Source organism: Acinonyx jubatus, chromosome A3, assembly GCF_027475565.1.
Source record: "Acinonyx jubatus isolate Ajub_Pintada_27869175 chromosome A3, VMU_Ajub_asm_v1.0, whole genome shotgun sequence".
Taxonomy (NCBI): domain Eukaryota; kingdom Metazoa; phylum Chordata; class Mammalia; order Carnivora; family Felidae; genus Acinonyx; species Acinonyx jubatus.
This window is the reverse complement of record NC_069388.1, coordinates 108,108,981-108,133,921: the sequence shown is the minus strand read 5'-3', so window position 1 is coordinate 108,133,921 and position 24,941 is coordinate 108,108,981. Positions and strand designations below refer to the sequence as shown.

The following is a 24,941-nucleotide window of genomic DNA, read 5'->3' as shown; positions in this document are numbered from 1 at the left end:
TAAACAGTTTTAGAGAAATTGCTTCTTCCACGTATTGGGCATTTTTATGGGTATAAGAGGAACACTTGGTGTTAATTATGGACCTAATGACTCTTCTTCCTAAATGTTGTTTGTAGATGAAAGAGAATGTTTCACACTTCTATGGATTTTACTAGTCGGGGGCATAGAGCAAGTATTTTTGGTCTGGCTTAGTTTGGGAACATGGGTGGAAGAAATTCAGCCTGCCAATTATACCTCATCGTCTGGTAGAGTAGTGGTGGCATAGCTGAATCATCAAATAACCACTCTCAAAGGCTATCATATCTGAGTTCTTCCTGTGTGTCAATATTGGACACTAAAAACCTTTCCCATGCCACCGGCTATCACTGAAAGTGCTTGACATTTTGTGGGGGGAAATTGTAGAGTCCTCAACTTTTTGAATTATTAAGTGGTGCTTTCTTTTCCTAAAGCAGATAATAGTAGTCCTGGGTGGTGGCCATCTTTGAAACTTATCATGTGTCTTCTTAAAGTATTTTAGTGCAACACTGTGTTCTGGATGCTATTCGATCTCACAAAGTCTCTACACTTTTCAAGTGTAAGGGTGTAAAAGAAAACATCGACATGGAATTTAAGAGCAAATTAAAGTTTCTAATTATATTAAGAGGGTAAAATAGAATCCATCGAACAATGAATTGTTTTTATGGATTCCATTTTGCCTTACTATGGAATTAGAAATACGTCTACTCAGTTTTTTATCTCAAACGTCATAGCTAATGTGTCTCAAACACATTAACAATGAAAAGTTGCTTTTTGTCCCTTTTCTAAATAAATTACATCATGTATACAAGCCAAATTTGAAAAACTCCAAAAGGAACTATGGGAGGCAACATGTAAGGCAAGTACAACTTACACCCTAAAAGGATATAGTTCCTGATTGCCAGAAGGACCTTAACACAGATTCTTATCTCATAAACCCTAAAGCTAGCACTAATTATGGACTCTATGCTTTAATATTTAATTTTAACACTTTTTCTCCATCAGATTTCAGGCAAACAATGAGCAAAAAATTCCCCTTCATCTTGGAAGGTATGTTTTAAGAGTGTACAAAACCTTTTTCAGGTACCCTTTAAGTAATTTTTTAAATGACCAATTAATGGCTGAGACTTTAATTTTGTGGTGTCAATTTCCAAGAATTACTGCCTATCCCTATTTTAGCTCCTCTGAGAACACAGGGTGGAGAAAATTCTCATTTGGAGAGGAGAGTAGTTAGCCAGTGGTTAAAAATGTAGACTTTGGAATGAAACCTATCTGAGGTGGTGATGGAATCAAATCACTACCTAAAACTTGAGTGACCTCTGGTTTGCTAATTTCTTGGGAGCTGTTTCTCCATACAGCAGTGATGATAATGGCCATCTTTATGAACTGTTGTAAGGATTAAACAAGATGACATTGTGTAATCACTTAGCGCAGTATCTGCTATAAAGTAATGCTTAACAAATAGTGCTTATTATAACAGTACAGATGCTAGAGGGCTTGTAAGTGAAATACGTATCCTACTGTCTTTTTTACTTTACTATTAAGAAATAAGGAAAAAAGGTTTGATTTCTTTCAATATAGTTTAATTTTGACACTTTTACATGATTTTATAAATGACAGCTGTCTTTATTTATAGTTTATTACAAATCCATTGAACAGTCTGGAATGTATGGAGTCAGAGAGCAAGATCAAGAAAAATGGCTGAATAGCAAAAATTAAGAGTAAGTACAATTTTAACTTATAGTTTATTTAGAAAACAATCAATTTCTTTGCTTTTTAATTTTCTGAGTGGTTTTTGGCCTCTTCTTTTTGAAATTTTTCTTTTTCTTGATGATACTTTTTACATCTCTGTTGTGTAGCCAGTCATCACGTTCAGCCTCCCATCTAAGCTGTTTGAGACCTTTGTGGGGAAGAAGAAAGATGAACACACCGTGTTGTAGACTCCTGGCCCCACAGAACAAAACAGGAACTTCTGGTCTGCTATGGCTTACTCATTTCCTATCCACTATGCAAATCCCCTGCTCTTGTTTGTTGCTTTCCTTCTGCATTTATTGTTAAAGATTACTGTTTAACAAATAAAAGACTAGGTCAACAAAGGAACAAATACCCTAAAGATTTTATTTCCCCTGAACGCTTTTATTGGCAAAAGAACAGAAGCCAGTAACAATATCAGAAATTATGTCTATAAAGTACTTGTAAAGCTACTAAGCATACTCACAATATATAAAAACTGCCTCTCTAAAAGAATTAAACAGTTTAAAGTAACTACAGTCTTTATTACAAAATGTTTTTTATATTTATTTTGAGAGAGAGAGGGAGACAGAGTACACAATTGGGGGAGGGGCAGAGAGAAGGAGACAGAATCCCAAGCAGGCTCCGCAGGATCCACAAATCATGGGATCATGACCTGAGCTGAAATGAAGAGTTGGATGCCTAACTGACTGCATCACCCAGGGGCCCCAAACGTAACTACAGTCTTTATTGCTGTAGTCTAAATGCTTTTTAATCCTACATGCTCCCCAGACACTGATGAAAAAAGCCATTCCTTCAGGGTTGTAAGGAACCATTTTATTTATCCTTACTAAAAAAGGTTGTCTAAAAATACATCTTCGGAAGTTGTAAGTTAAGGCTATTTAAAAACCTCCATAAAAATTCAAGTTACTTACTTGCATTGTCTTTGTTAGCCATGGCATTCATGCCAATGTTATCAAACTTGGATCCCATATTTTCATCCAGTAGGTGGCCAAACTTAAAAAGAGATACATTTATTAGAAAACTCAAAGCAGTGTAGAATAGCTAGCTTTTTTAAAAAAAATTTTATTTTTTAATCTCTCCACCCAACATGGGGCTTGAACTCACAACCCTTAGATCAAGAGTCCTGTACTCTACCGACTGAGCCAGCTAGTTACCCCCAGAGTAGCTAACATCATGAAGCAGTATTTTAACCTTACCTCTTCAGCTGATACAAATAGGCTGGAGTCATTGAAATTTCCTTTCTTTTTTTTCCTTGGTCCTAAAAAAAATGTAAGTGTAGGTTATTAAATTGTAAATCCATTAATTTTGGAAAAATACAACATTTTTAAATTGAAGTATAGTGGGCACACGTTACATTAATTTCAAGTATATGACACAGTGATTCAACAATCTTTCAACATAGTTTTGTTGTAAAAAAGTTGTATTTGGGTTAAAACACAGAATTACAGTTTCCTCATAGCACCATTAAGTAGCTGGCATTTTAAAATAAATATATTTTATTTAAGAGTTGGTATATAGTACTTTTAAAATTGTATCCTAATAAAATTGTTTAGATGACAAATAGTGTCTTCTTGACTGCCTTTCCAATTTGGCCACTGATCAAGGTTTACCTAATTTCATAGTATCAGGCAAGATTAATTCTAAGGGTGACATGGATGAATTTTGGAATTTTTAAGGAAAACTAAATTCTCATTAAGTCAGAGGTTTTATTCTTTGGACTAACAGTGAAGAAAGTGATGGAAGGTATATTATGTTGTAAATGAAATTTTTGTTTACACTTCTCAAAATGGTTCTCCTTAGAAAAAATAACTCCACTTATAATTGTGAATATAAACTTTTTTTAAGTTTGTTTATTTATTTATTTTGAGAGACATTGGGCGCAAGAGAGGGGTAGGGGCACAGAGAATCCCAAGCAGGCTCTGCGTTACCAGCACAGAGCATGACACAGGACTTCAACTCATGAATGCGAGATCATTACCTAGGCTGAAATCAAGAATTGGGACGCTTAACTGACTGAGCCACTCACGTTCTGAACATAAACTTTTCAAAATAAAAAACTAGAACATCTATTTCTAATATTCATTAAATTTTAATTCATACACTAATAAAAATTTTTAAAAATGGCTCTACTAGATGCAAAGAATTTGAGTAATACTGTTTCAGAAAAAGTGAAAATGGATAAAAACAGTATTTCTAGTTAATATATTTTAGATAATGTGATTTTAACTAGAAATACTGTTTTTATCCATTTTCACTTTTTCTGAAAAAGTGAAAATGGATAAAAACAGTATTTCTAGTTAATATATTTTAGATAATGTGATTTTAACTAGAAATACTGTTTTTATCCATTTTCACTTTTTCTGAAACAGTATTACTCAAATTCTTTGCATCTAGTAGAGCCATTTTTAAAAAATTTTTATTAACTATGGGGCACCTGGGTGACTCAGTTGGCTAAGCATCCAACTTTGGCTCAGGTCATGATCTCAGTGCGTGAGTTCAAGCCCCAGGTCAGGGTCTGTGCTGACAGCTCAGATCCTGTCTCCCTCTCTCTGCCCCTCCCCCATTCACATTCTGTCTCTCTCTCCCTCTCAAGAATAAACAAAAACAAACATTAAAAAAAACCTTTTTTTGATTTTTATTTACTTTTATTTTTTGAGAGAGAATATGCATGTGTGAGTGGGGGAGGGGCAGAGAGAGAGGGGAGAGAGAGAGAGAATCCCAATTAGGCTCCACATTGTCAGCGCAGAACCTGACATGGGGCTTGATCCCATGTACCATGAGATCATGACCTGAGGCAAAATCAAGAGTCAGACACCCCATAGTGGGCCAATTTTTAAAATAGCTTTATTAGGGAATAAAATTCATAATAAAACTCAGCTGTTTTTAAGTGTGTAATTCAGTATGTTTTAGTAAATTTACAGAATTGTTCAACGTCATCACAATGCAATTTTAGGACAATTCCATCAACTCCAGATCCTGGTGCCCATCTGCAGTCATGTGCCCTTTTCCCAAGAAGGCTTTTGCCTTTTCTGGTTATTTCATGTAAGTGGGATCATGATGTGGTATTCTGTATTTGGCTACTTTCACTTAGCGTAGTATTTCTGAAGCTCATCCATGTTATAACATGTAACAGATCAGTACTTAATACCATTTTATTGCTGAATAATATTCCATTATCTATTCTTTAGTCAACAGACATTTAAACTGTTCCCACTCTTTGGCGGTTAATAATAATGGTGCTACTAACAATCATGTAAAGTCTGTGCATTGATACCAAAGCCACTTTTGATAAAATAGTTTCTACAGCATTTCATCTCAAATTTTGTGTATCCTTAAATGGGATACTGTTATTGAGTATTTTCTCTTTAGCTAAAATTCCCATTTGTGTATAGCACTTAGAAACGTGTTTTTGGTGTTCACTCACATTATATGTATACATCTATAACTTCAACTGGTGAGCCCTGTTACTGCCCTCTTAAAGTTGCCTTAAGGTTTGTTTATCCTTAAGGATATCCAACGTTTGCAAATATAGGGTGAATACCACCCACCTCTCCCTCTGCAATTTATCAATGTTTGAAATTCCTTTGCCTTCTTTTGTTTTAATCAATTATGTCAGGTATCCTTTAATTCAAAACTATTGTCAGCTGAGATCTAACATCTTTCAGGCTCTGGTCTTCAGAAATAATAGTAAGGTCACTGAGAGAGCATCTTTTAATGAAAGTCTCAGTAGGACTTACGATAAAGCAACATTTTTAAGTTTACTTATTTGAGAGAGCACAGGGGGGAGGGGTGGAGAGCGAGACAGAGATCCCAAGCATGCTCTGTACTCAGTGCAGAGCCTGACATGGAGCTTGAACTCAGGAATGCTGTGAGATGATGACCTAAGCCAAAACAGTTGCATGCTTAGCCGACTGAGCCACCCAGGTACCGTTTTCATAATTTTAAGTAATCTCTACACCCAACATGGGGCTTAAACTTAGAACTCCAAGTTGCATGCTCTGCTGACTGAGACAGCCAGGAGCCCCAATGTTTCTTTTTGGAGATGATTTTGGGGAAAGCCGTCTTATATTTGAGCACAGGCTAGTATTAAATTGCGACCTTACACCACTCAACGGATGACAAAATCTGAAAGATAATGTTATCATTTACATATCAGGTAAGTCAATCTAATTAAGAGGATTATGGCTGTCAGTACTTGAAAGGGCTTATAAAAGTTTTGCAGGTATAAATGTCTGAGAGACTACTACCAAAATATAGTTATTATTTTTGATACTTATTAGCAAAAATATTTAATGTCCAAAATATTTTAACATTTAATTTTAAAAGAAATGTTGTCAAGCATTTTAATTATTTTTAACTTTGCAAATCTATTTTTATTCGTTATCAGTATTTATTAGTCAGCAGAAACGAGACATTAGAAGCAAAGCATAGAAAAAAAGTAAGCCTATGAATTTATCACAGATTTCAGGAATAAAATATAATGCTTTCTACATCACAAAAAATTTTTTAATGTTTATTTAGTTTTGAGAGAGAGAGAGAGAGAGAGTGCACAAGCAGGGGAGGGGCAGAGAGAGGAGACACAGAATGTGAAATGGGCTCCAGGCTCTGAGCTGTCAGCACAGAGCCTGATGTGGGGCTTGAACACACAAACTGTGAGATCATGACCTGAGCCAAAGTCAGACGCTTAACCCACTGAGCCACCCAGGAGCCCCCTGCTTTCTATACATTTATCAAAAAGTTAAAATTGTCACCTGATACAGTACCTTTTTCTTTTATTACCACTTTACAAGTGTTAACATTAAAAGGCATAATCTGTTATGATATACTTTATAGATGATCGAGAGATTTAAATAAGAAAAAAGTTATGAAGAGAAAATAATTGAAGGCATATGTGGCAAACAACTTTCACATATTAAAAATAGAGAAAATCGTTATTATCCATTATAAAAACAAAAACTAAATTATACTAACCAATTAAGAAGTTTCCCAAAATAATAATGAGTGGTAACTTTCCCATAACCACTGTTTAGGTTTAAAAGAGAGTAAATGCATTCCTTACCTTGAAATGATCCAGCAAAGTCCAAATCATTTGCACCTTTCCTTTTGCTTCTCTTTGTATTGATTTTGGAGCTGACGTCATCAACTTCTATTTCAAAAAACCCAAAACAAAAAACAACACCATGCTATTAAGCAATTTAAAAAACAGAACTGCCACTGGGCTAAGAAAAATGATTATTTTGACTAACTTTTAGAAATAATTACTACTCTAAAATTTAAAAAGGGGAACGTAACAGCTCAACAGGTATTGAAGAGACAGCTTAAGTGCTGATTAAAATAAAAGCCCAAACACCTGGGTGACTCAGTAGGTTGGGTGTCCAATTCCTGATTCTGGCACAGGTCATGATCCCAGGGTGGTGGGATCAAGCTCTGCATCGGGCTCTGCACTGAGCATGGAGCTTGCTTGGGATTCATATTTCTCTCTCTCTCTCTCTCTCTCTCTCTTCCCCCCCCCTTCTGCCCCTCTTCCCCAGCTCATGCTCCTTAAAATAAAATAATATATATACACATATATATATTTATGTGTATATATGTATATATGTGTGTGTGTATATATATATGTAATATATATACATATATAAATAAATGCCCAAAACTCAACTCTTTAAAAGAAAAAAAAACACACACACAAAAAACCCTTCAGTTCCAAATAAAAATAAGAGGGGAAAAGGTCCTATTTAAATTTTTGGCCGATCTCATTATTAATTTGAATATAGGATAATATGTAAAAAAAAAAAAAAACAAAAAAAAACCACTGTAGTAGAAAAACTAGCTTACACTGAGGAATAAAGGAAGATATGTTTTTTTGGCCCATATTTAAAAAATGCCCTTACTTTCCTCATCCGACACATCCATGAATGTTCCTCCATCTTCATCAATTTCAGTAAATTCCTCATTCAGACTTCCTAAAGAAACTTCATCATCATCTAAGTTATCAAATAGGTCATCATCACTGCCTTCTGAATCTTCATCTTCTGGGTCTTCCTTAGCACCTTTTTTTTCCTTTTTCATGTTGCTGAAGAAAACCAAAAACTTGTAATGGAGAACATTGTTTTCCTAAGTGTTTTTTGGTGACCAGAGGGTACTAGGCTAATAAGAGCACAGAATCTCTATTTAATACACTAATGTGTATTATAAAGGTCTAAAATGAAAGTACAAATCCATTTCCCAAACTTATTTCAATAAACTTCTCCTACACATCATAGTCCTGTACTTTACTGTTCTGAAGACAATTTGGGAAATGCTGAGAAAACAACAAAGTTAAGAAAAGACCAAAAAAGTTGAAGTATTTTACCCAGCAAAATCAAGGTCATCCTTTCCAGAGGTGAAACAATTATCATCTTCAAATGTGTCTGTCAGAGAACAATATACAAATTGTCAGATATAGCAAGGAATAACAAAGTTGACCTATGTCTTCTATTTGAATCAATTAACAGTTATGATTGTGCTAGTTATGACAAGCAAACACCAAAACGATATAAATCTGATTACTGCTGGTGTGTTTGATTAATCTACATAAACCTATGAATATACTGACCTTAATTAAATCCCCAAACTAAAGTGGATTCCAGTTAATTTCAACTTCTTTCTACAACTCTTTTATGGAAAGAGGGTAAATATCAAAATACTTAACAATGTGTAGTCCTTTTAAGTGATTGTTGTTTAAGCGCTTACGGTATTCTATCTACACGATGCACAAGAAAAACAAACTCAATGTAAGCTTTTCTAATTTCCCATTTTTTGTTTTAGCCTAAGTATAGATTAAAATTTTTCTAGCTCTGTGGATCACAAAGGTAAAACAGATGAAACAGCAGACTATTGCTACGAATAGTGCAAGGAGATTATTAGTAAAAGTAACAATGGCTTCTCTTTTATAAGAGATTAGGCCTTAAGAAGGAATACATACCATATAAACACAAACTTATTTTTCCCATTAATAGTCCATGCACAATCCCATACATTTCTCTGGAGCAAGTGTAGGTGAACTACCGTATGCCACCAAGGTACTTCCCAATCCTCTGTTGTCATTTTCATGGCATTCTTAGCTAAATGATTTTTCTAAAACTAAGATTATTACTACAACTAATATTCCAATATTCTAAAAGGAAATAGAAATAGATTATTTTACAAATTGAAGAGCTGACAAAAACAAATTACCAATCATCTTTTCAAATTCCTCATCGTCCACATCTTCTATACTTTCTTCATCTGCATTCCGTTTTTGTTTCTCCTTAACAATAGCAACCTTTTTATAGTATCTAAAATAAAACAGATGTTATATATTTGATAATTTTATGAAAGAGCCCATTTAACTATAATTAAAGCACCTATGACCAGTGACACAAACAAATGTAAAAACTTAACTCAGCTGGATATAAATGACTAAAATTTGTATTTATTGTAGAAAAAGTTTTGAATTAAAATAGAAGCCTCTGGATGTGAAGTATAATACATTTCAAAGATTTCATAAAAACACTTCATCTTAATTAAACGGCATAGCAAAAAGTTGTTTTAGCATCAACACTAACGATCTAAGTGTTAGAATAAGACCAACTGTGACTCTAGAGAATAGCTAATCACAATATTTTATCAGTCAGACGCATCCTCTTACAAGGGTACAGTGAAACTTGGCATTCTGCAAATGGGATCATACCCTCAAAATTCTTCACACAAAATGTTTTTTAAAAAGCAAATCAAATCAAGTGGAATTAACCAATCAGATAATGATAACAGTACTAGTAGGTTTAGGACTTCTCTCTACAGCAGCACAGTGAATTTTGCTAATTCTGCTTAGAACCATGTTTTAGACAACTTACTCATGAGTTGCTTATTATGTTAGACTGGTAACAGATTTAAAGCCTATAAGACAATTACTATATTAAAAAAATAAGAAAGATAAATTTCATAAAGTCAAGAGTCATAAAAAATTCCCCCAAATTTACTTGTTCTTAAGTTTCACTTACATATCCTTTTTTTTTTAATTTGAGAGACAGAAAAAGCGAGTGAGACAGAATGCACATAAGCTGGGGAAAGGGGCAGAGGGAGAAAGAGAATCCCAAGTAGACTTGACACTCAGCAGAGCCTGAGGCAAGGCTTAAGACAAAATCAAGAGTCAGACGTTCAGCCAACTGAGACACACAGGTGCCCCAGATTTCACTTAGATATCTTAAGATTAGTAAACTGAATGATTTATAAATTCCCTTTGCAAAACAACAAAAAACCTACCTTCTAATCTTTTCAAGACACACCTATGTTAATGAAACATTTTATGGAATCTAAAAATTTCAATTTTAATAGTACCCCAAATGAAACTGTATTAAGTAGATTACCTGTAGAAAAATAGTTCATCTGCTGGTATTTGGCTTTCTTCTTTTGCAAGGAACTCCTTACTGTTCACTACGAAAACAGATTAAGATAAAAATTTTATTAAAGTAATCCTTTTTTATGTTATTCAAGCTCTTAAGACTACATACAGCATACCTATAACTCTAAGTCTCAAAATGTTAAGGAAGATGGACAGAAGGCATCTTCTAGTGCATAGGACAATCTCTGGAAAAGTCTGAGTGCAGAAGACCCAACATTTGAAACTATTTGTCAGCTACAATGAAGTATGCAGCCACCAGTGCATCACAAAGAAAGAACATGGTTCTCTCATTGTCCTCCAACTGCATCCAGGATCCCAATTTCAAGAGAAAATTAGAGTTCTCTTAATAATCACTTTAAACTTGACATTTTCATCTCAGAAAAAAGACAATAATGCCTGCCATTCTGGAACAGGAAGTAAACGTAAACAGAATTATCCACAATTTTACATAATACTAAGACAGAAACTAAGGAACAAGAACAAGGCACTATAGGAATATTAGTTTTCCCTCTTCTGAATACAATTTTCTAACTCCTCTTGATTAAAAGCAGATTTGGGTGAATTCTAACTATTAACTTTGGGCAAGTCCATTTACATCTCTGGGTCTCTGTGAAATCAGTTGGGAATTAAATGATTTATAAGGTGCAAATTAACCCTAGTCTCTGAACAAAAAGCTGTGACTTATTATATAAAGAAATATCTGAATACAGAAACAGAATCAGGTCCACAAGATGGGTATTCAAAACCCACAGAAGGTTATCAGCTAGTTTAAAATGATGCTTTGTGGGGCGCCAGGGTGGCTCAGTTGGTTAAACGTCTGACTCTTGATCTCAGCTTAGGTCATGATCTCACAGTTTGTGGGATAGAGCCCCACGTTGGGCTCTGCTGCTTGGGGATTCTCTCTCTGCCCCTTCCCTCCCCTACTCTTGCATGCGTGCACACATGCTCACTCTCTTTCAAAATAATAAACATTAAAAAAAAGGGGAGAAATCTATTACAAAGAAATGATGCTTTGTGACAAAAGCAGTTGTGGGTTTTCTGCTGAACCCATATTAGAGAGCTTAAGATGGTATTCAACTATGAAAGATAGTTATATGTGTGTGTGTGTGTGTGGGATCATCACCAATAAAGCTATAGATGATAGAGAAATGGCAAAATATTGATAACTGTTCAAGCTGGTGATAGTTATAGAGGGTTCATTATACTATATGTGTATTTACTCTGGATATGTTTGAAACTTTTTGTAATGTAAAAAAAAAAAAAAAGAAGAAAAGAAAAAGCCCAGTCAGACATGGTAAACTCGCGAATGCATACACATTTTTGGGAGTAAGAGATGGATAATGTCTCTGGTGCTTAGTTTTATTCTGGTAAAGTGGAGGAAAGAATAACACAACTTATGTATTATTGACTTGTTCATTTCAAGTGTCCAGGCTTGATGCTTACCAGCAAGACTACGAACATCCTTCATAAAATGTTTTCTTTTTGGCTGCATCACAACACTATCTGTGTTTTCTGAAATGTAAAATCAAGACAGTGCAATGTAAAACCTAGTTGTATGCTCATTTTATTTATTAAATATCAACAATGAAAACCAAATAATTAAATAGAAGCATACCTTTGCCTTTATGTGGCTTTGGATTTCGGTATACAAATCGATCTAAGAATCTCATTAATGTAAAATCCTGGAGTGGGTCCCCTGAATACTGAATATGATTTCCCTGAAAGGCAGACAGGGTGGGAGGATTAAGAGCTTAACTCAAGTTATATAGATGCATCCAGATAAGAAAGAAAAAAAAAAAGGAAAAACACAATGCACAAAGGCACAAATATGCCATAAATGATGGTTCAAATATCCATCTCATCCCTCTTTACTTGAAGAATTACACACACACTCATATATACACATATGTACTTTACGATACACTGCTGACTTTATCAATAGGCCAATGATATTAATACTATAGGTCATCTAACTATTAACCAGGAACACTGACGTGGCAAACACAGCAAATGGGAAAGGAATGGGCACTCTTTCCTCAGGAGACAAGCCAGAATGTAGTTAAGTAATGGCTGAAGTTTTTTAATATCCTGTATTTCCATTCACCTCAGAGTGGGAAGACTTATCTGCTGCACTGTATTAGACAAGCCACTGCTCCTTTACAACAGCAGAAAATGTTTATGATTCTATGTGGTAGACAGAAAACAGTGTATGACCAATTATTGATTATCTAAAACTAGATTATTTATTCTTATTTCTTATCTTTGTAGTATTTTAGACTTACCTGAAGGATAGTCTTTGCAAAAAGGGCCACAGAGGGATGAAAATGCTCAGATAGCTAAAAAGAAAAATGTGAGCAAAGTCAACTTTTACTACAGTAAATCCAAAAAACTGAAACTTGAGCCAATACATTAGAGAAGAATGATTCTCAAAATTTTGGTCTCAGGAGTACTTTATACATTTAAAAGTCAGGGACCTCAAGAGCTTCCTTAATTTAAGTGGGATATATCTACTGTTATTTACCTAATTAGAAATTACAACAGAAAACATTTTTTTAAGTTTATTTATTAATTTTGATAGAAAGTCAGATGCGGGATTGGAACTGTGAGATCATGACCTGAGCTGAAACCAAGAGTCAGATGCTTAACCAACTGAGCCACCCAGCCACCGGCAAAAGAATTTTAAGTTTTTATTTACTTAAATAATCTGTACAGCCAAAGGGGGCTCAAACTCGACCTGGAGATCAAGAGTCACACGCTCTTCTGACTGAGCCAGCCAGGTGCCCCACAACAGAAAAATTTTAAACAACTGTTTACAGTCAACTTAAAATAACAATGAGCCTATTATACAGTAATGTAAATAACAGAGTTTACCAAAAGTAAGTTTTTCAGAATAAGTAACTATTAGAAGAGCAGAATTATTTCACAGTTTTGTAAAACTACTCAATGGCTGGCTTAATAGAAGACAGTGGATTTGCATACATGCTTCTGTAGTCCATGTTATTTTTAGTTGGAAGTATATGAATGGTCTTTCTTCACACAGATACATAGTTGGAAATAGGAGGGTTAACTAATAGTCTTTCACATAATTGTGGATTTTCTTCTTTGCTACTACACCCAAACTGAAGATTAGTTGCAATATGGAATCTGAAACCATTATCAATCAGCTTTTCGTACTTGCTACTTAAAATTAATTAGTCTACTTTGAATAGATCTCTTATTCATGACTTTGTAACACTGTGCATCAGTCGTTTGGAAAATACTGATTGAGTTATGCAGTTCTTCCAAATGCTGGTTATATTATCACAAAAATTACACTGGTGGTATCCCACTGATTTTATCAGAAAAGTTTTTACATATTGAGAAAATGTCTAATTCAAGGTGGTGGTTACAAGATTTCTAAATTTTTAGTCTTTGCTTAAAGGCTTGAATTTTAAGGGTGCCTGGGTGGCTCAGTCAGCTAAGCATCCGACTTCAACTCAGGTCAGGATCTTGCGGTTCATGAGTTTGAGACCCACATTGGGCTCTGTGCTGACAGCTCAGAGCCTGGAAACTGCTTCGGTTTCTGTGTCGCCTTCTCTCTCTGCCCCTCCCCGCCTGCACTATCTCTCTCTCTCTCAAAAGTGAATAAACATTAAAAAAAAAAAAAGCTTGAATTTTATCATTGACCATAAATACTGTCAGCTGTTTCACTTGAAATAAGAGATTCACTTCATTCACTTTCAAGAAAATGTCTCCCAAATACCCAAATCTGAGTAACCAGTTTATCAGTCAGCCAGTCTTTCATGAAAAAAGCAGCTAGTTGAGCTTACAACAAACTACACGTGTACTTTTCCTAAGACCCGAGAAAACCTTCATACTTACTTAGGTATGCACAAGTATGTTATGGATTCTTGCTGTATATGCACACAGAATATAAAAAGACATGTACTCTAGGGTAAAGATCATCACTAATTTTTCCTGCTTCATCATTCCTATGTGATACTGGCTTTTTTTGGTTTTCCTTGGAAAGTAAGTGGCAATGAAGAATATAATGGCCATGAATGCAGTATGGTGCTACTGTCCCTATGTGTGCTAAGGCACAAACAATTTTATCCATTTTAATATCATCAGTACCACGGTCAACACAGTTACAAAGGCAAATAATGTGCCTTGGTATCACTATGAAAGTAGCTGTGACCTTGTAGACTCATTGAAAAGGTGTGAAGGACACACAGGAGTCTATAATGAAGCACTTGTTTAACCAAAGGTATCATAGAAAGTTTATTGGATATATTAATTCCTCTAATGCATTTCTTTAAAAAAACTTTTTTTTAACGTTTATTTTTGAGAGAGAGAGTGTGTGAGCAGGGGAGGGGCAGAGAGAGATGGAAACATAATCTGAAGCACACTCCAGGCTCTGAGCTGTCAGCACAGAGCCGGACACGGGGCTTGAACTCAAAAACTGTGAGATCATGACCTGAGCCGAAGTTGGACACTTAACAGATTGAGCCACCCAGGTGCCCCTTCTCTAATGCATTTAAAAAGTAACTATATTTGTAAATAGTTCTATCTACACAAAACTTCTCAGGGAGATCTAATGCATGAAGCAAAATTTACCCTTTATATTGAGTCCTTATATGCAATAACCTGCTAAAAACACAATTTCTTTTATTAGTATTAAGATGTTATATTTATTATTTATTAATTTTGCATGCGCATTATTTAAGATTTTCTACATGTGAATGTAGAAACGTATAAATGCGTAAATTTAGGGGTGCCTGGATGGCTCAGTCAGTTAAGTGTCCGGCTCTTCATTGCAGCTTAGGTCATGATCTCACAGTTCATGAGTTTCAGCCCTGCAGTGGGCTCTGCGCTGACAGTGCAGAGCCTGCTTGGGATTCTCTCTCTCCCCTCTCTATGCCCCTCCCATGCGCACATGCACGCTCTCTTAAATAAACTTCAAACAAACAAACAAACAAATAAATGTGTAAATTTAATGTTTAGCAGAGGCCACAGAAGTATGAGTTATAAAGCATTACAGCTGGGTGACATACTTCAAATTGGTTCCTTATGCCAATTAACTAATGTCTAAGCAAGTAAACACTATCATTTACAAGAAAAATGGAAACTTCAAAGTGTTAAATCCATGAGGGCAAATAGAAAGCGCTATTGAATTAAAAGACAATTTAAAATTACTTTACCTTTTTGAGTTCCCAAAGACTTGTGTTTTCAGCTCCACAGAACAGAGGGTTTCTACTGAATGGATCATAGGTCTTTAACTTTTTGCCACCTGAGAATAAAAAAATACTATTTCTCAAGTGCTTTATTCCCAGCCCAAGAGTTCACTAAAAGCTATCACCATTAATGTCTCCAATAACTATAATATGTATGTGTATATGTAATGTAACTACAATTTTCAACATTCTTAGTTAGCCAGGTATCTACCTAGATTAAAAATTCTAAGCCCCAACGAGAATTAGTTATGGTACCCAAAATAGCATTTGCTACCTTGAAATAGCAAACTGAATAAACCAGGCAGCAAAAGGTACCCAAATCTGGGTCAATTAGGTCGTTAGTGTTAAAATGGCAAATAACCTGATGATGAAATACATCTAAATTCTTTCAGAACTTTAAGAGCACTGAATATTTGTTATTAAATTATGTGCAGAAATAATCCTCACTTCAAACAAGTTTTACATTATCTTCATGTTTGCAGAAACTCAGGATGAAAAATTTAAGAGAACTTTCAGAACAGATCACAATGTCTCTACTTCACAATGTACATGCTCATCATCTTTCTGATGGATTCTTTTAAAAATTTTCCTGCTTGCTATCATACTTCTCTTTTATATTTCACAGGCAAACTGAATCTGGGGAGATGAAATAATTTGACTAAGAGTCCCATGACAAGTTTGAAGAAATGGATCTGGCCCATTTCTTGATCTCCAAGGTTAGTGTGCTTTTCTTTTAGAGCCTCAAATGAAGAAGCTGCATTTCCAAAAGGTATTTGCTTTATTTTTTAAGATCTAATTTACTTTAAAATGTGCTATTATCTATATTATTAATAAACAGATCAGTGATTCACTATATTAAAAATTTAGTTCTAAGTTCCTGAATATATCTGGTTATAAAAGCTCTATTTTATTTTTTTTTTCAACGTTTATTTATTTTGGGGACAGAGAGAGACAGAGCATGAACGGGGGAGGGGCAGAGAGAGAGGGAGACACAGAATCGGAAACAGGCTCCAGGCTCTGAGCCGTCAGCCCAGAGCCTGACGCGGGGCTCGAACTCACGGACCGCGAGATCGTGACCTGGCTGAAGTCGGACGCTTAACCGACTGCGCCACCCAGGCAGGCGCCCCTATAAAAGCTCTATTTAAAAAAAAAAAAAAAAAAGAAAGAAATACTGAGGTCTTCTAAAATGGTATACTATTAATTTCTATTAAGATCAAAGGGGAATCCAATTCCCTGGTTTAAAAGTTCAAGAGAAAAATTTGAAGATTAAGAAACTCACCTTTCAAATTATCAAAGTGCACCCAAGAAGCAGACTCTGATTTTTTTGTCCCCACAGGTCCGTCAGACACAGTTTCTTCTATCTCAGCTTTTTTTACTGTATCTGTTTCTTTATCTGCATCAGTGAATTGTTCTGTGTCTTCATCATCTCCTATGTCAATAAAATTCTCTTCATCAGACTCCTAAAACAATGTTTTAGTAAATCTACATTAATCAGCTGAAAGTCTGTATTTAGTTAAGTGAGGGAGTTCTGAAGAAGATCCACTTATTGCAATAATGGTGAAACATGAAAGTTCCATCAATCAAATTGATAATGAGAGGATTCCATGTTCTTTTTCCTAAATGTAAAAGGAATTAAGTTTTCAGCCACAATTCCCTGAAGACTTTGGGGATTTTTTTTGTTTTTTTTTTTACATGAAAACATTCAGCCCTCAAATTTCTGACATGTTATAAATAACCCTATGAAGTAGGTGCTGATATGTCCATTTCACAACCAAGGAAACAGGTTTAAGAGATCTACTAGCTCTGTAACTATCTGTAACCACCTCATATAATTTTAGTTTAGTACAGTTTATTATGAGTAAAGGGATCAAGCAACATGCCCACCTAGTAAACTGTACACCTGGGATTAAAATCTACGTCTGTCCAAATCCAGGACTCACACTTGTTCATGTTCCAGAGAACTAAGTTATTGAAGCAAAGAAGAAAATACCAATATATTTCAGAACCCACTCGATTTAAAAAGCAGTTGTGAAATATACCGGATGATCATCTAGTTGGCTTCTTAAACCTGGTTTTGCTTTAAGGATCTCCGACACAAGATATAAAGCTCCACATATGAATGGTGGCATCTGTTCGCAAGTAACTTGGAGTAACCTCTTCACAAAAGCCTTGACCCTGCGCAACACGATGTCCGCTTTCAGAGACTTGTAGACAAGGTTAAGAAACATGGCTTGCTTAGAACACAACATCAACCCTGGATCCAACATCTTCCTATAAAACAAAAACAAGATCAAATATTTATTCATAAAATACCTCCACAACCAGTAGCAGAGGCAGCTGCTAACCTCATCTTAGTTAGGGATAACCTTCCTGTTTATTTTACAACAAGAGACCATTTCTGGTAAAATGGAAGTCAATGACCAAAACAGAAAGAATGATGATCTTGGGGGTGTCGGGGGGGGGGGGGGCGGGAGTTATCACAGGAGAAAGAGGCTTTTTGTGGGTTTCTTTTCCAAGTGTTTCTCCATTCTCTAGGATAACAGCCTAATTTTTATATGGATACAAAACCGTACATGAAAGGCTAATCCAAAACCAAATAATGAAAACTACTTATGAAAGCAGTGGACTAGACCAGGGCTCTTCCTATCCTTGTAGTACTACCTCCTACCTGGGGACCAGAGGCAGCCTCGACATATTTCTAATGAAAAACACACATGTAGAGTAGAAAACTGAACATGATACTTTTAAAATTGTCTTTATCCTAGTTGCTGAATCCTAGAGATGCTTCAGACATTAGGATATCCAGAATTAACACAATCCTTGGTATATGCTCATGTGCAGTATTACTTCTTATTCTAAGCACTTCTATTAACTTTTTCCCGTTATACTAGAGATGGAAATATTTCATCTTGTGATACATTTTCATATTGCTCTGCATCCCAGTTTTCCCCATTTGTCAGTTCTGTAATTCTGGTGATATTCTGAGATCTCCTATATTATCTAATCTTTGATATTCAATTTTCTCTCTGCACATTTAAAATTGTATTTCCATCTGTTTTATGCTCATTTTTTTAAAACACTTGAGAGTTTAGATAGGTGTGTCCCCACCACTTGGCAGAGAACATGCTCTGGAAGTTTTTGATAAATCATATTTTTGTAAACGAAATCATCTGTTTCCTTTATCCTTCAAATATTAGGGAATTTTTGTTTATAGGGAATTCTGCTTAAATAAAATACTATAAGAAGGCTTAGATGCCCTTTGAGGAGATACATCTGTGAGAGCTCCTGGCAAGCAATAATTTAAAGAATTTACGAATGTACTCCTCAGATATTAGACTGTTGTGTTAAACACTGAGATAGTAAATGGATATTAGAAAAGTATATTTCCAATAGACTCTAAATGTTGTCCAAAAGGTTCTTGTGACCATCAAAAGTTACAAAAAAAACCCCCTAGGACCCTGAAACCTCTACATTTTCAGTCCTGGAACTCTTTCCAAAGTAAAGAAGTTTTTATTACTTAAAAAAATTGTAGACTGTTAGGAGTTATGGAAAGGACTCTTAGATTTTCTTTAGTTTACCAGTGCAGTCAGTACCGTGCAACATTATGAATTCCCAGAGCTCGAAGTCCAGGATTTGCCATCTCAGTTGGCTTTGTCATGTCTGTGTGATTTTGCACAAATCACTGTACCTCACAGACTGGAGAGGTGTTAAAGGGAAGAAATTCATGTGAGTAACATTAATAACAATAGCAGCCAACACTTGCAGAGCACTTATTGTATATGAGGCATTATTAAACACAACATACATGTGAAGATTACATGGGTTAACATATACATGGATTCAATAAAGCCCCAGTTCTGTCATTTTTTAGCTATGTAACCTTGGGAAATTTTAGAACAATTAATCCTACAGGAGAGGTGCACTCCTTTCCATTTTACAGACAAACTGGGCCACAGTAAAATGGGATCAATCATGTTTACCAACAGGGTTTTAAAGAGGATTAAGTAATTTGTCCAAAGTTACACAGCAAACTAATGGCTGGGACTCAAAGCCAGGCACTGGGTCTTAAGTTCAAAATATTAATTAGCACATTGTATTTCTTATAAAATACATGTATGTAAAATTAGTAAAATGAATTAGAAAGGAACATAGGGGTGCCTGGATGGCTCAGTCGGTTAAGTGTCCGACTCTTGATTTCAGTTCAGGTCCTAATCCCAGGGTCACAGGACTGAGCCATGCATCAGGCTCCGTGCTGGGTGTCGAGCCTCCTTAAGTTTCTGTCTCTCCTTCTCTCTGCCCTGCTCCCCCACTCACACTTTTTCTCTAAAAAGAAAAAAAAAAAAAAAAAAAGGAACATATAGCTTGTTGGTATACTTGAACAGTTCCAAAGTGTTTGTTTATACACTGTTCAAAATACCATCCCTCAATAGGTGTCAGGACAATTGCAAAATTCAGTAAACAAAATCTTAATTCTAATAACTAAAAAATTCCAAAAATGCAACCCTAACCCTCCCTAACAGACTTTCTTATGTACTATCTGTCCTCCCCATTATAAACGTAAGCACCTCTAGGGGTAGGAATTTTGTCCAGTGCTATAGCTGGAGCACTTATAACAGTGTCCAGCATATAGATGTCACTCAAAAAAAAAAAAAAAAATTCCTGTTGAATGAATTACTAAATGGCTGTGTGAAGGGCAGGGGGAAGAAATATAGGGCTGAGGATGGGGGTGGTGGGAAATTTTAACTGCAGTTCTAATTTTTTAAATTTCCTTTATTTTTTAAAGTTTATTTTTGAGACAGAGAGGGTATGCATGTGAACTGGGGAGGGGCAGAGAGAATCCCAAGCAGGTTCCTCCCTGTCAGCACAGAGCCTGACATGGGGCTTGATCTCAATGAACCACAAGATCATGACCTGAGCCAAAACCAAGAGCAGGATACTTAACAGACTGAGCTACTCAGGTGCCCCAGCAGTTCTAATTTTTTAATATTTGAAAGATTTAAAACAAATATAGCAAAATGTTAAAGTTGAAATATTAGGTGGTAGAATATGGATGCTTTCTTTGGGGAGGGTATTCTTATGAATTTTAACAACTTCTTAAAACAAAAAGTAATGTATGCAAAACATTTAACAGTTTTCCAAGAAGGAAACAAAGATTAAGTGACTTACTCAAAGTCGGTGATTAGCAAGTTGCTGAGGAGGGGGACCCAAAATCCAGTTTTCTAAGTCTTTTTCCCGCAAGTGGGGCACAGTAGGTGCTGTATATTAAATCACATTATTATTAAATCATGTTATTAATGGTATGTACTTACCTATATAGTGCTGCATAATATCGATCTGATATTGTCTGCTGAGAATTCATTACTTGAAAAAGCAACATTAAAGCCTGGACGCTGGTATTAAAATTCACAACATGTAGCACTTTAAAGAGCGTGTCAACCTGCTCCCTCACTTTGTCATCACCAGTCTGGGCATAAGGGTATGCCCTATTTACTCCTGTTAAAAGGGCACTAAGCATTTTTGATTCAATATCTTTTTTCTTGATACAAGTCCGAAAAAAACAAAAATAAAGAGTAATTAATTTGTTAGCTAATTCACTTTCTTCATGGGAAAGGACCATTTGATTTAAAAAGCAAATTGCATAATATTGGGCTTTGGAGCTGATATTTGAGCGAAAGAGCAGTCTTTCTACTTCGCCACATACAACTCCTTTCATATTTGGATGTTTAGAAAGCAAGGTCTCTAACAGATGGGAGGCTTTTGTGGCTATTCTGTTCTGAGGATCTCCCAGTTTATTTACCACCTGCACAAGAAGAGCCTTTTCTTCCTCTGGTTTGTTGCAGAGAAGTTCATGAGCTACCACAAGGGCTCGAGTTTTAGTGGCCACTAATGAATCATGACTTAAAGTTTCTAAGACCTGCACAAATTCAGCCACTAAATGTTTCAGCTGGTGTTCAAAATACCATAATATCAGCCTTCTATCTCTTGAGTCCTTGTTGCCACTGGACAACTGTTCCAGTTTGTTGAAAGGATGCTGGCTGAAAATCCGTAGTTTCCGACTGTCTGGCAAAAGGTCTGTAATCAGTAACTCTTTGAAAGTATCCAAAGCCATGAGGCACTGCTGTTTGCTACCCTTCTTTTTAACAAGGCTCACAAGAGTTTCTACAAACTGCAGTGTGTGAATAGCATCATCCTGAATAAGAAGAATCATGGCTGCCATCCTGTCACCTAGCGTCCCTGACGACACAATTGCCTTCATCCAGGTAGAAGCAGCTCCCTTTTGATTATTTGTCTTATTTTTGAATAAGTTGATTTCATGCTCATACAATTTCTGAGCTAAGGTTTTGTACTGAGACACAACATCCCGAGGCTGGGGTTCCAAAGAATACTCGTTGCTGTATTCTAGATCATACCATTTGCCTCCAGGCTTGAGCAACAATGTCTGTCTCTCACAAAATTCAAAGATGTCCTGTTGTTTATCTTTCTTAACTTTTGGTGTGGCACTGTTGTTCTCACCAGAATGCTGTTCTGGCCTCTTCTTATTCTTCACCTTACCGAGTGATGTCCTTTCACTTTCTGCTGCGTTTTGCTTTTTTTTATCTACTTTAGATTCGCTTGCTTTTTTGCTGGCATTTTCTTTTTTAGCTGGTTCATCTTCTTCAACTAAGAAAGCTTTTGCATACTTGGCCAAACTAAGATTTTGAATAAATGCTTCTAATTCACCTTGCTGAAGGTCATCAATTGTTCCTTTTTTGCCTCCATCCACCACTTCCTCATTTTCATCCAAGGTAGCCAGCATAAGGTAATCTTGCTGCATTAAAACATAAGAAAGTTTAAATTACAAATCCAACAGTTTAGGTAAGTTTCAAAAGTTAATTTGAAATCTGTATCTTCAAAAGCAATTAAATTCAATTACCATGGTATTGCCTGGGCTCCCACCGTACAACCAAATAAATACTTGATGAATTAAAGATTTATGTGAAAAATAAAACCATAAATAGGAGGATGCACACTGTAATTCAAATAATTTCAGAGTAGAGAAAATCTTTCCAAATCTGACATACACTGCAGGCCTTTAAAGGCAAAGATGGGTATGACTGTCATTCACAGAAAACATGCAAAAGTCAAAACACAAATATGGGGAAAAAAGTAATGGCAACTGACATCAAAGTAATTGGGCTTAATATTTAATACAAAAGTTCCTACATGTCAATTAAAGAAGTGACAACCAAAAAGAAAGATTTGCAAAGGATATAAACAAATGGTTCACAGAGAAAAATGTATTTTTTTCAAAATATGAAAGGATGCTCAACCTCACTGACATTAAGAAAAATCCAAATTATGGGGCGCCTGGGTGGCTCAGTTTGTTGGGTATCTGGCTTTGGCTCAGGTCATGGTTTCACGGTTCATGGATTCGAGCCCCACGTCAAATGAACCTGTACTGTCAGCATACAGCCTGCTTCAGATCCTGTCTCCCTTTCTGCCTCTACCCTGCTTGTGTGCACTCTCTCCCCAAAATGAATAAAACATTAAAAGAAAAACAGGATTTAAAACCACCACGATTTTCTAATGTGTCAGATGAGCAAAGATAAAATTATGACAGCTGGTGCTGGGGAGAGTGTGAGGAACAGGCATTTTCCTACATGGTTGATGGAAATGCAAACTAGCACAACCTCTACAGAGAGCAATTTGCTACCTTCAAATCAAAATACAAGACACACTTCCTTTGATCCAGCAGTTCCATTTCTATCAATTTGGGTTATACATAACACTTACAATGTGGGAAAGGATTTATTTTCAAGGTATTCACTGAAGCATTATTTAAGATAGCAAAAAGTTGACAACCCACAATAAATGGCTGGTTAGACAGATTAAACAACGATTTATGCAGGCATAAAACCAATAAAACCAGTGACACAACTGCATATACTGATAGGGAAAAATCTTCAAGACAGCAAGAAAAAAAAGACACACAAAATATTATACAATATGGTATCTTTTGTGTAAAAAAGAACCTGTGTTGTGTGTTTGCTTGGAAGATATCCAAGACACATAAAAATAATGGAAAGGAAATTGCATGGCTGGACATAAAAGCGGGAAAGACGACTTTTTACCGTGTACTCCTCCTTTTTAAGAGAACCTTTTTGTAACATCGGAAATATTATATATTCAAAAATTAAGTACAGGGAAAATTGTGAATCTGCCCCTGTAAAGTGCATTTCTCCTGCCCCCATGTCTCCCCCTCCCCAAGCTATAGTCTCAAACATTTACTAAAAAAATAAGCTAAATTCTGCCAGGTATTTGCTCCAAACCTTTTAAGGTTTTCCATCAAACCCAGGGACAGGCCTACATTCTTACCTTTCTTACTTCATTTCTTACACTCTCTCCTTACCTCACTGGGCCTCAGCTACACTTGACATTTTTGTTGTTCAGAGAGCAGCATGGCTCACTCCTTTCTTTCCTAGTTTTATGCCTAAACATCTCCGTGATGAGTTCCCCGATCACCTCATGTGAAACTGTTACGCCCTTCCCACTCATTACCCTCTTTTCTGATTTTCTTTTTTTCCGTGGCACTACTCAGCATCCGACGTTCTATGCATTCAAAAGTTGGTTACTGTTTCTTTTCCTTAATTAGGATGTAAATTCCGAGAGCGCAGAAGGCTTCTAGAGCGCACAGTAAACACGTGCATGTATTCCGTGAGGACAGAAGTTAACGTTCCAACCGCACTGGAGTACAGAACACTGATGCCACGATGTCAGGACCCAAAAAAGGTCAGTCCTCTCTGACCTTATGGAGTGCCAATTATCCATCAGTGAAAATGAGTGACCTACATCCTAAGAAAGGCCATAGCGTAAACACGTTCAATTCTAAAGCACTCTTCTCTCGTAGAGAGCAGTAGAAAAGAAGTGCAGGAAGGGCACAACACAGTTTCGAAGCTGGAATCAGGGTTCAGGTCACCCTCCCACGCCACTCGCCGGATCACTTGCGAGACCACCCCGGGCGCCTCTGTCCCCTTGTCTGAGTACGAGGCCATTACCTTGGTGCCTCCAAGCCGTAATACTTCCTCCAGAGAGAACCCATTTTCGGCTTCATCGTTATCCTCTTCGCTGTCCTCGTCCGGATCTTCTACCGCCTCCTCTCCGCCCCAGGGCCGCTTGGCATGGAACTCCAAAGGCTTCCTGGCGGCCGCCATTACCAGCACAGCACGCGCAAACAGCCCAGAGCCTCCTTTCGTTTGCCTGAGTGACGTACTTCCTGCAGGGGCGGGCCCTCTCCCGGAAATGGCTTTACTCCACACCCCGGGACTGCGCGCTGCAGCCTGCGAAGTTCGGCATGAACGTCCTTGCAAGGGTAGGCGTGGGGCCGCTGTGCTCCGCGGCTCGCGCGGGTAAGCGTTCGCCTAGCCAGAGCCCCGGTTGCGGTAGAGACTGTCTGGGGTGCCTTCCTCAATTGGGCGCTCCTGGGGTGCAGGACGCCTCTTGGGGGTTTTGAGGTGCAGACGAGTCCAGCCTCAGACCCCAAATGGCTGGTCGCGGGC

At 36.6% G+C, this 24,941-nt stretch overlaps 3 protein-coding genes across 12 annotated transcripts in view; 2 read left to right on the top strand and 1 right to left on the bottom strand.

The window, feature by feature from the left end:
* Positions 1 to 16,874, top strand: part of CEBPZOS (CEBPZ opposite strand) — a 52,609-nt gene extending 35,735 nt beyond the window's left edge. For 8 of the 9 annotated variants that reach the window (XM_053201029.1, XM_027033568.2, XM_053201028.1 and 5 more), the window contains 3 exons: positions 1,021 to 1,065; positions 1,652 to 1,736; positions 1,875 to 2,285. In XM_053201029.1, coding sequence (XP_053057004.1) covers positions 1,021 to 1,065; positions 1,652 to 1,734 — 128 coding nt within the window. In that variant the 3' untranslated portion in view covers positions 1,735 to 1,736; positions 1,875 to 2,285. Of the gene's footprint in view, positions 1 to 1,020; positions 1,066 to 1,651; positions 1,737 to 1,874; positions 2,286 to 16,030; positions 16,122 to 16,741 lie in introns of those variants that run through there. The other variant, XM_053201026.1, reaches the window with a different exon arrangement.
* Positions 1,577 to 24,653, bottom strand: CEBPZ (CCAAT enhancer binding protein zeta). Its single transcript, XM_015076726.3, has 16 exons — positions 24,441 to 24,653; positions 20,715 to 22,213; positions 17,445 to 17,676; positions 16,685 to 16,865; positions 15,373 to 15,461; positions 12,475 to 12,528; positions 11,808 to 11,910; positions 11,636 to 11,704; positions 10,158 to 10,224; positions 8,986 to 9,086; positions 8,123 to 8,180; positions 7,662 to 7,843; positions 6,830 to 6,916; positions 2,967 to 3,028; positions 2,682 to 2,763; positions 1,577 to 1,915 (listed from the first exon to the last, which is right to left on the bottom strand). The coding sequence occupies exons 1-16, from the start codon at positions 24,594 to 24,596 to the stop codon at positions 1,776 to 1,778; spliced, it is 3,162 nt and encodes a 1,053-aa protein (XP_014932212.2). The 5' UTR covers positions 24,597 to 24,653; the 3' UTR covers positions 1,577 to 1,775.
* NDUFAF7 (NADH:ubiquinone oxidoreductase complex assembly factor 7) overlaps positions 24,647 to 24,941 on the top strand; it is a 28,396-nt gene continuing 28,101 nt past the window's right edge. Inside the window, exon 1 of one of the 2 annotated variants that reach the window (XM_015076729.3) lies at positions 24,647 to 24,791. In XM_015076729.3, the coding sequence (XP_014932215.1) occupies positions 24,737 to 24,791 (55 nt within the window). In that variant the 5' untranslated portion in view covers positions 24,647 to 24,736. The remainder of the gene's footprint in view (positions 24,792 to 24,941) is intronic. The other variant, XM_027033561.2, reaches the window with a different exon arrangement.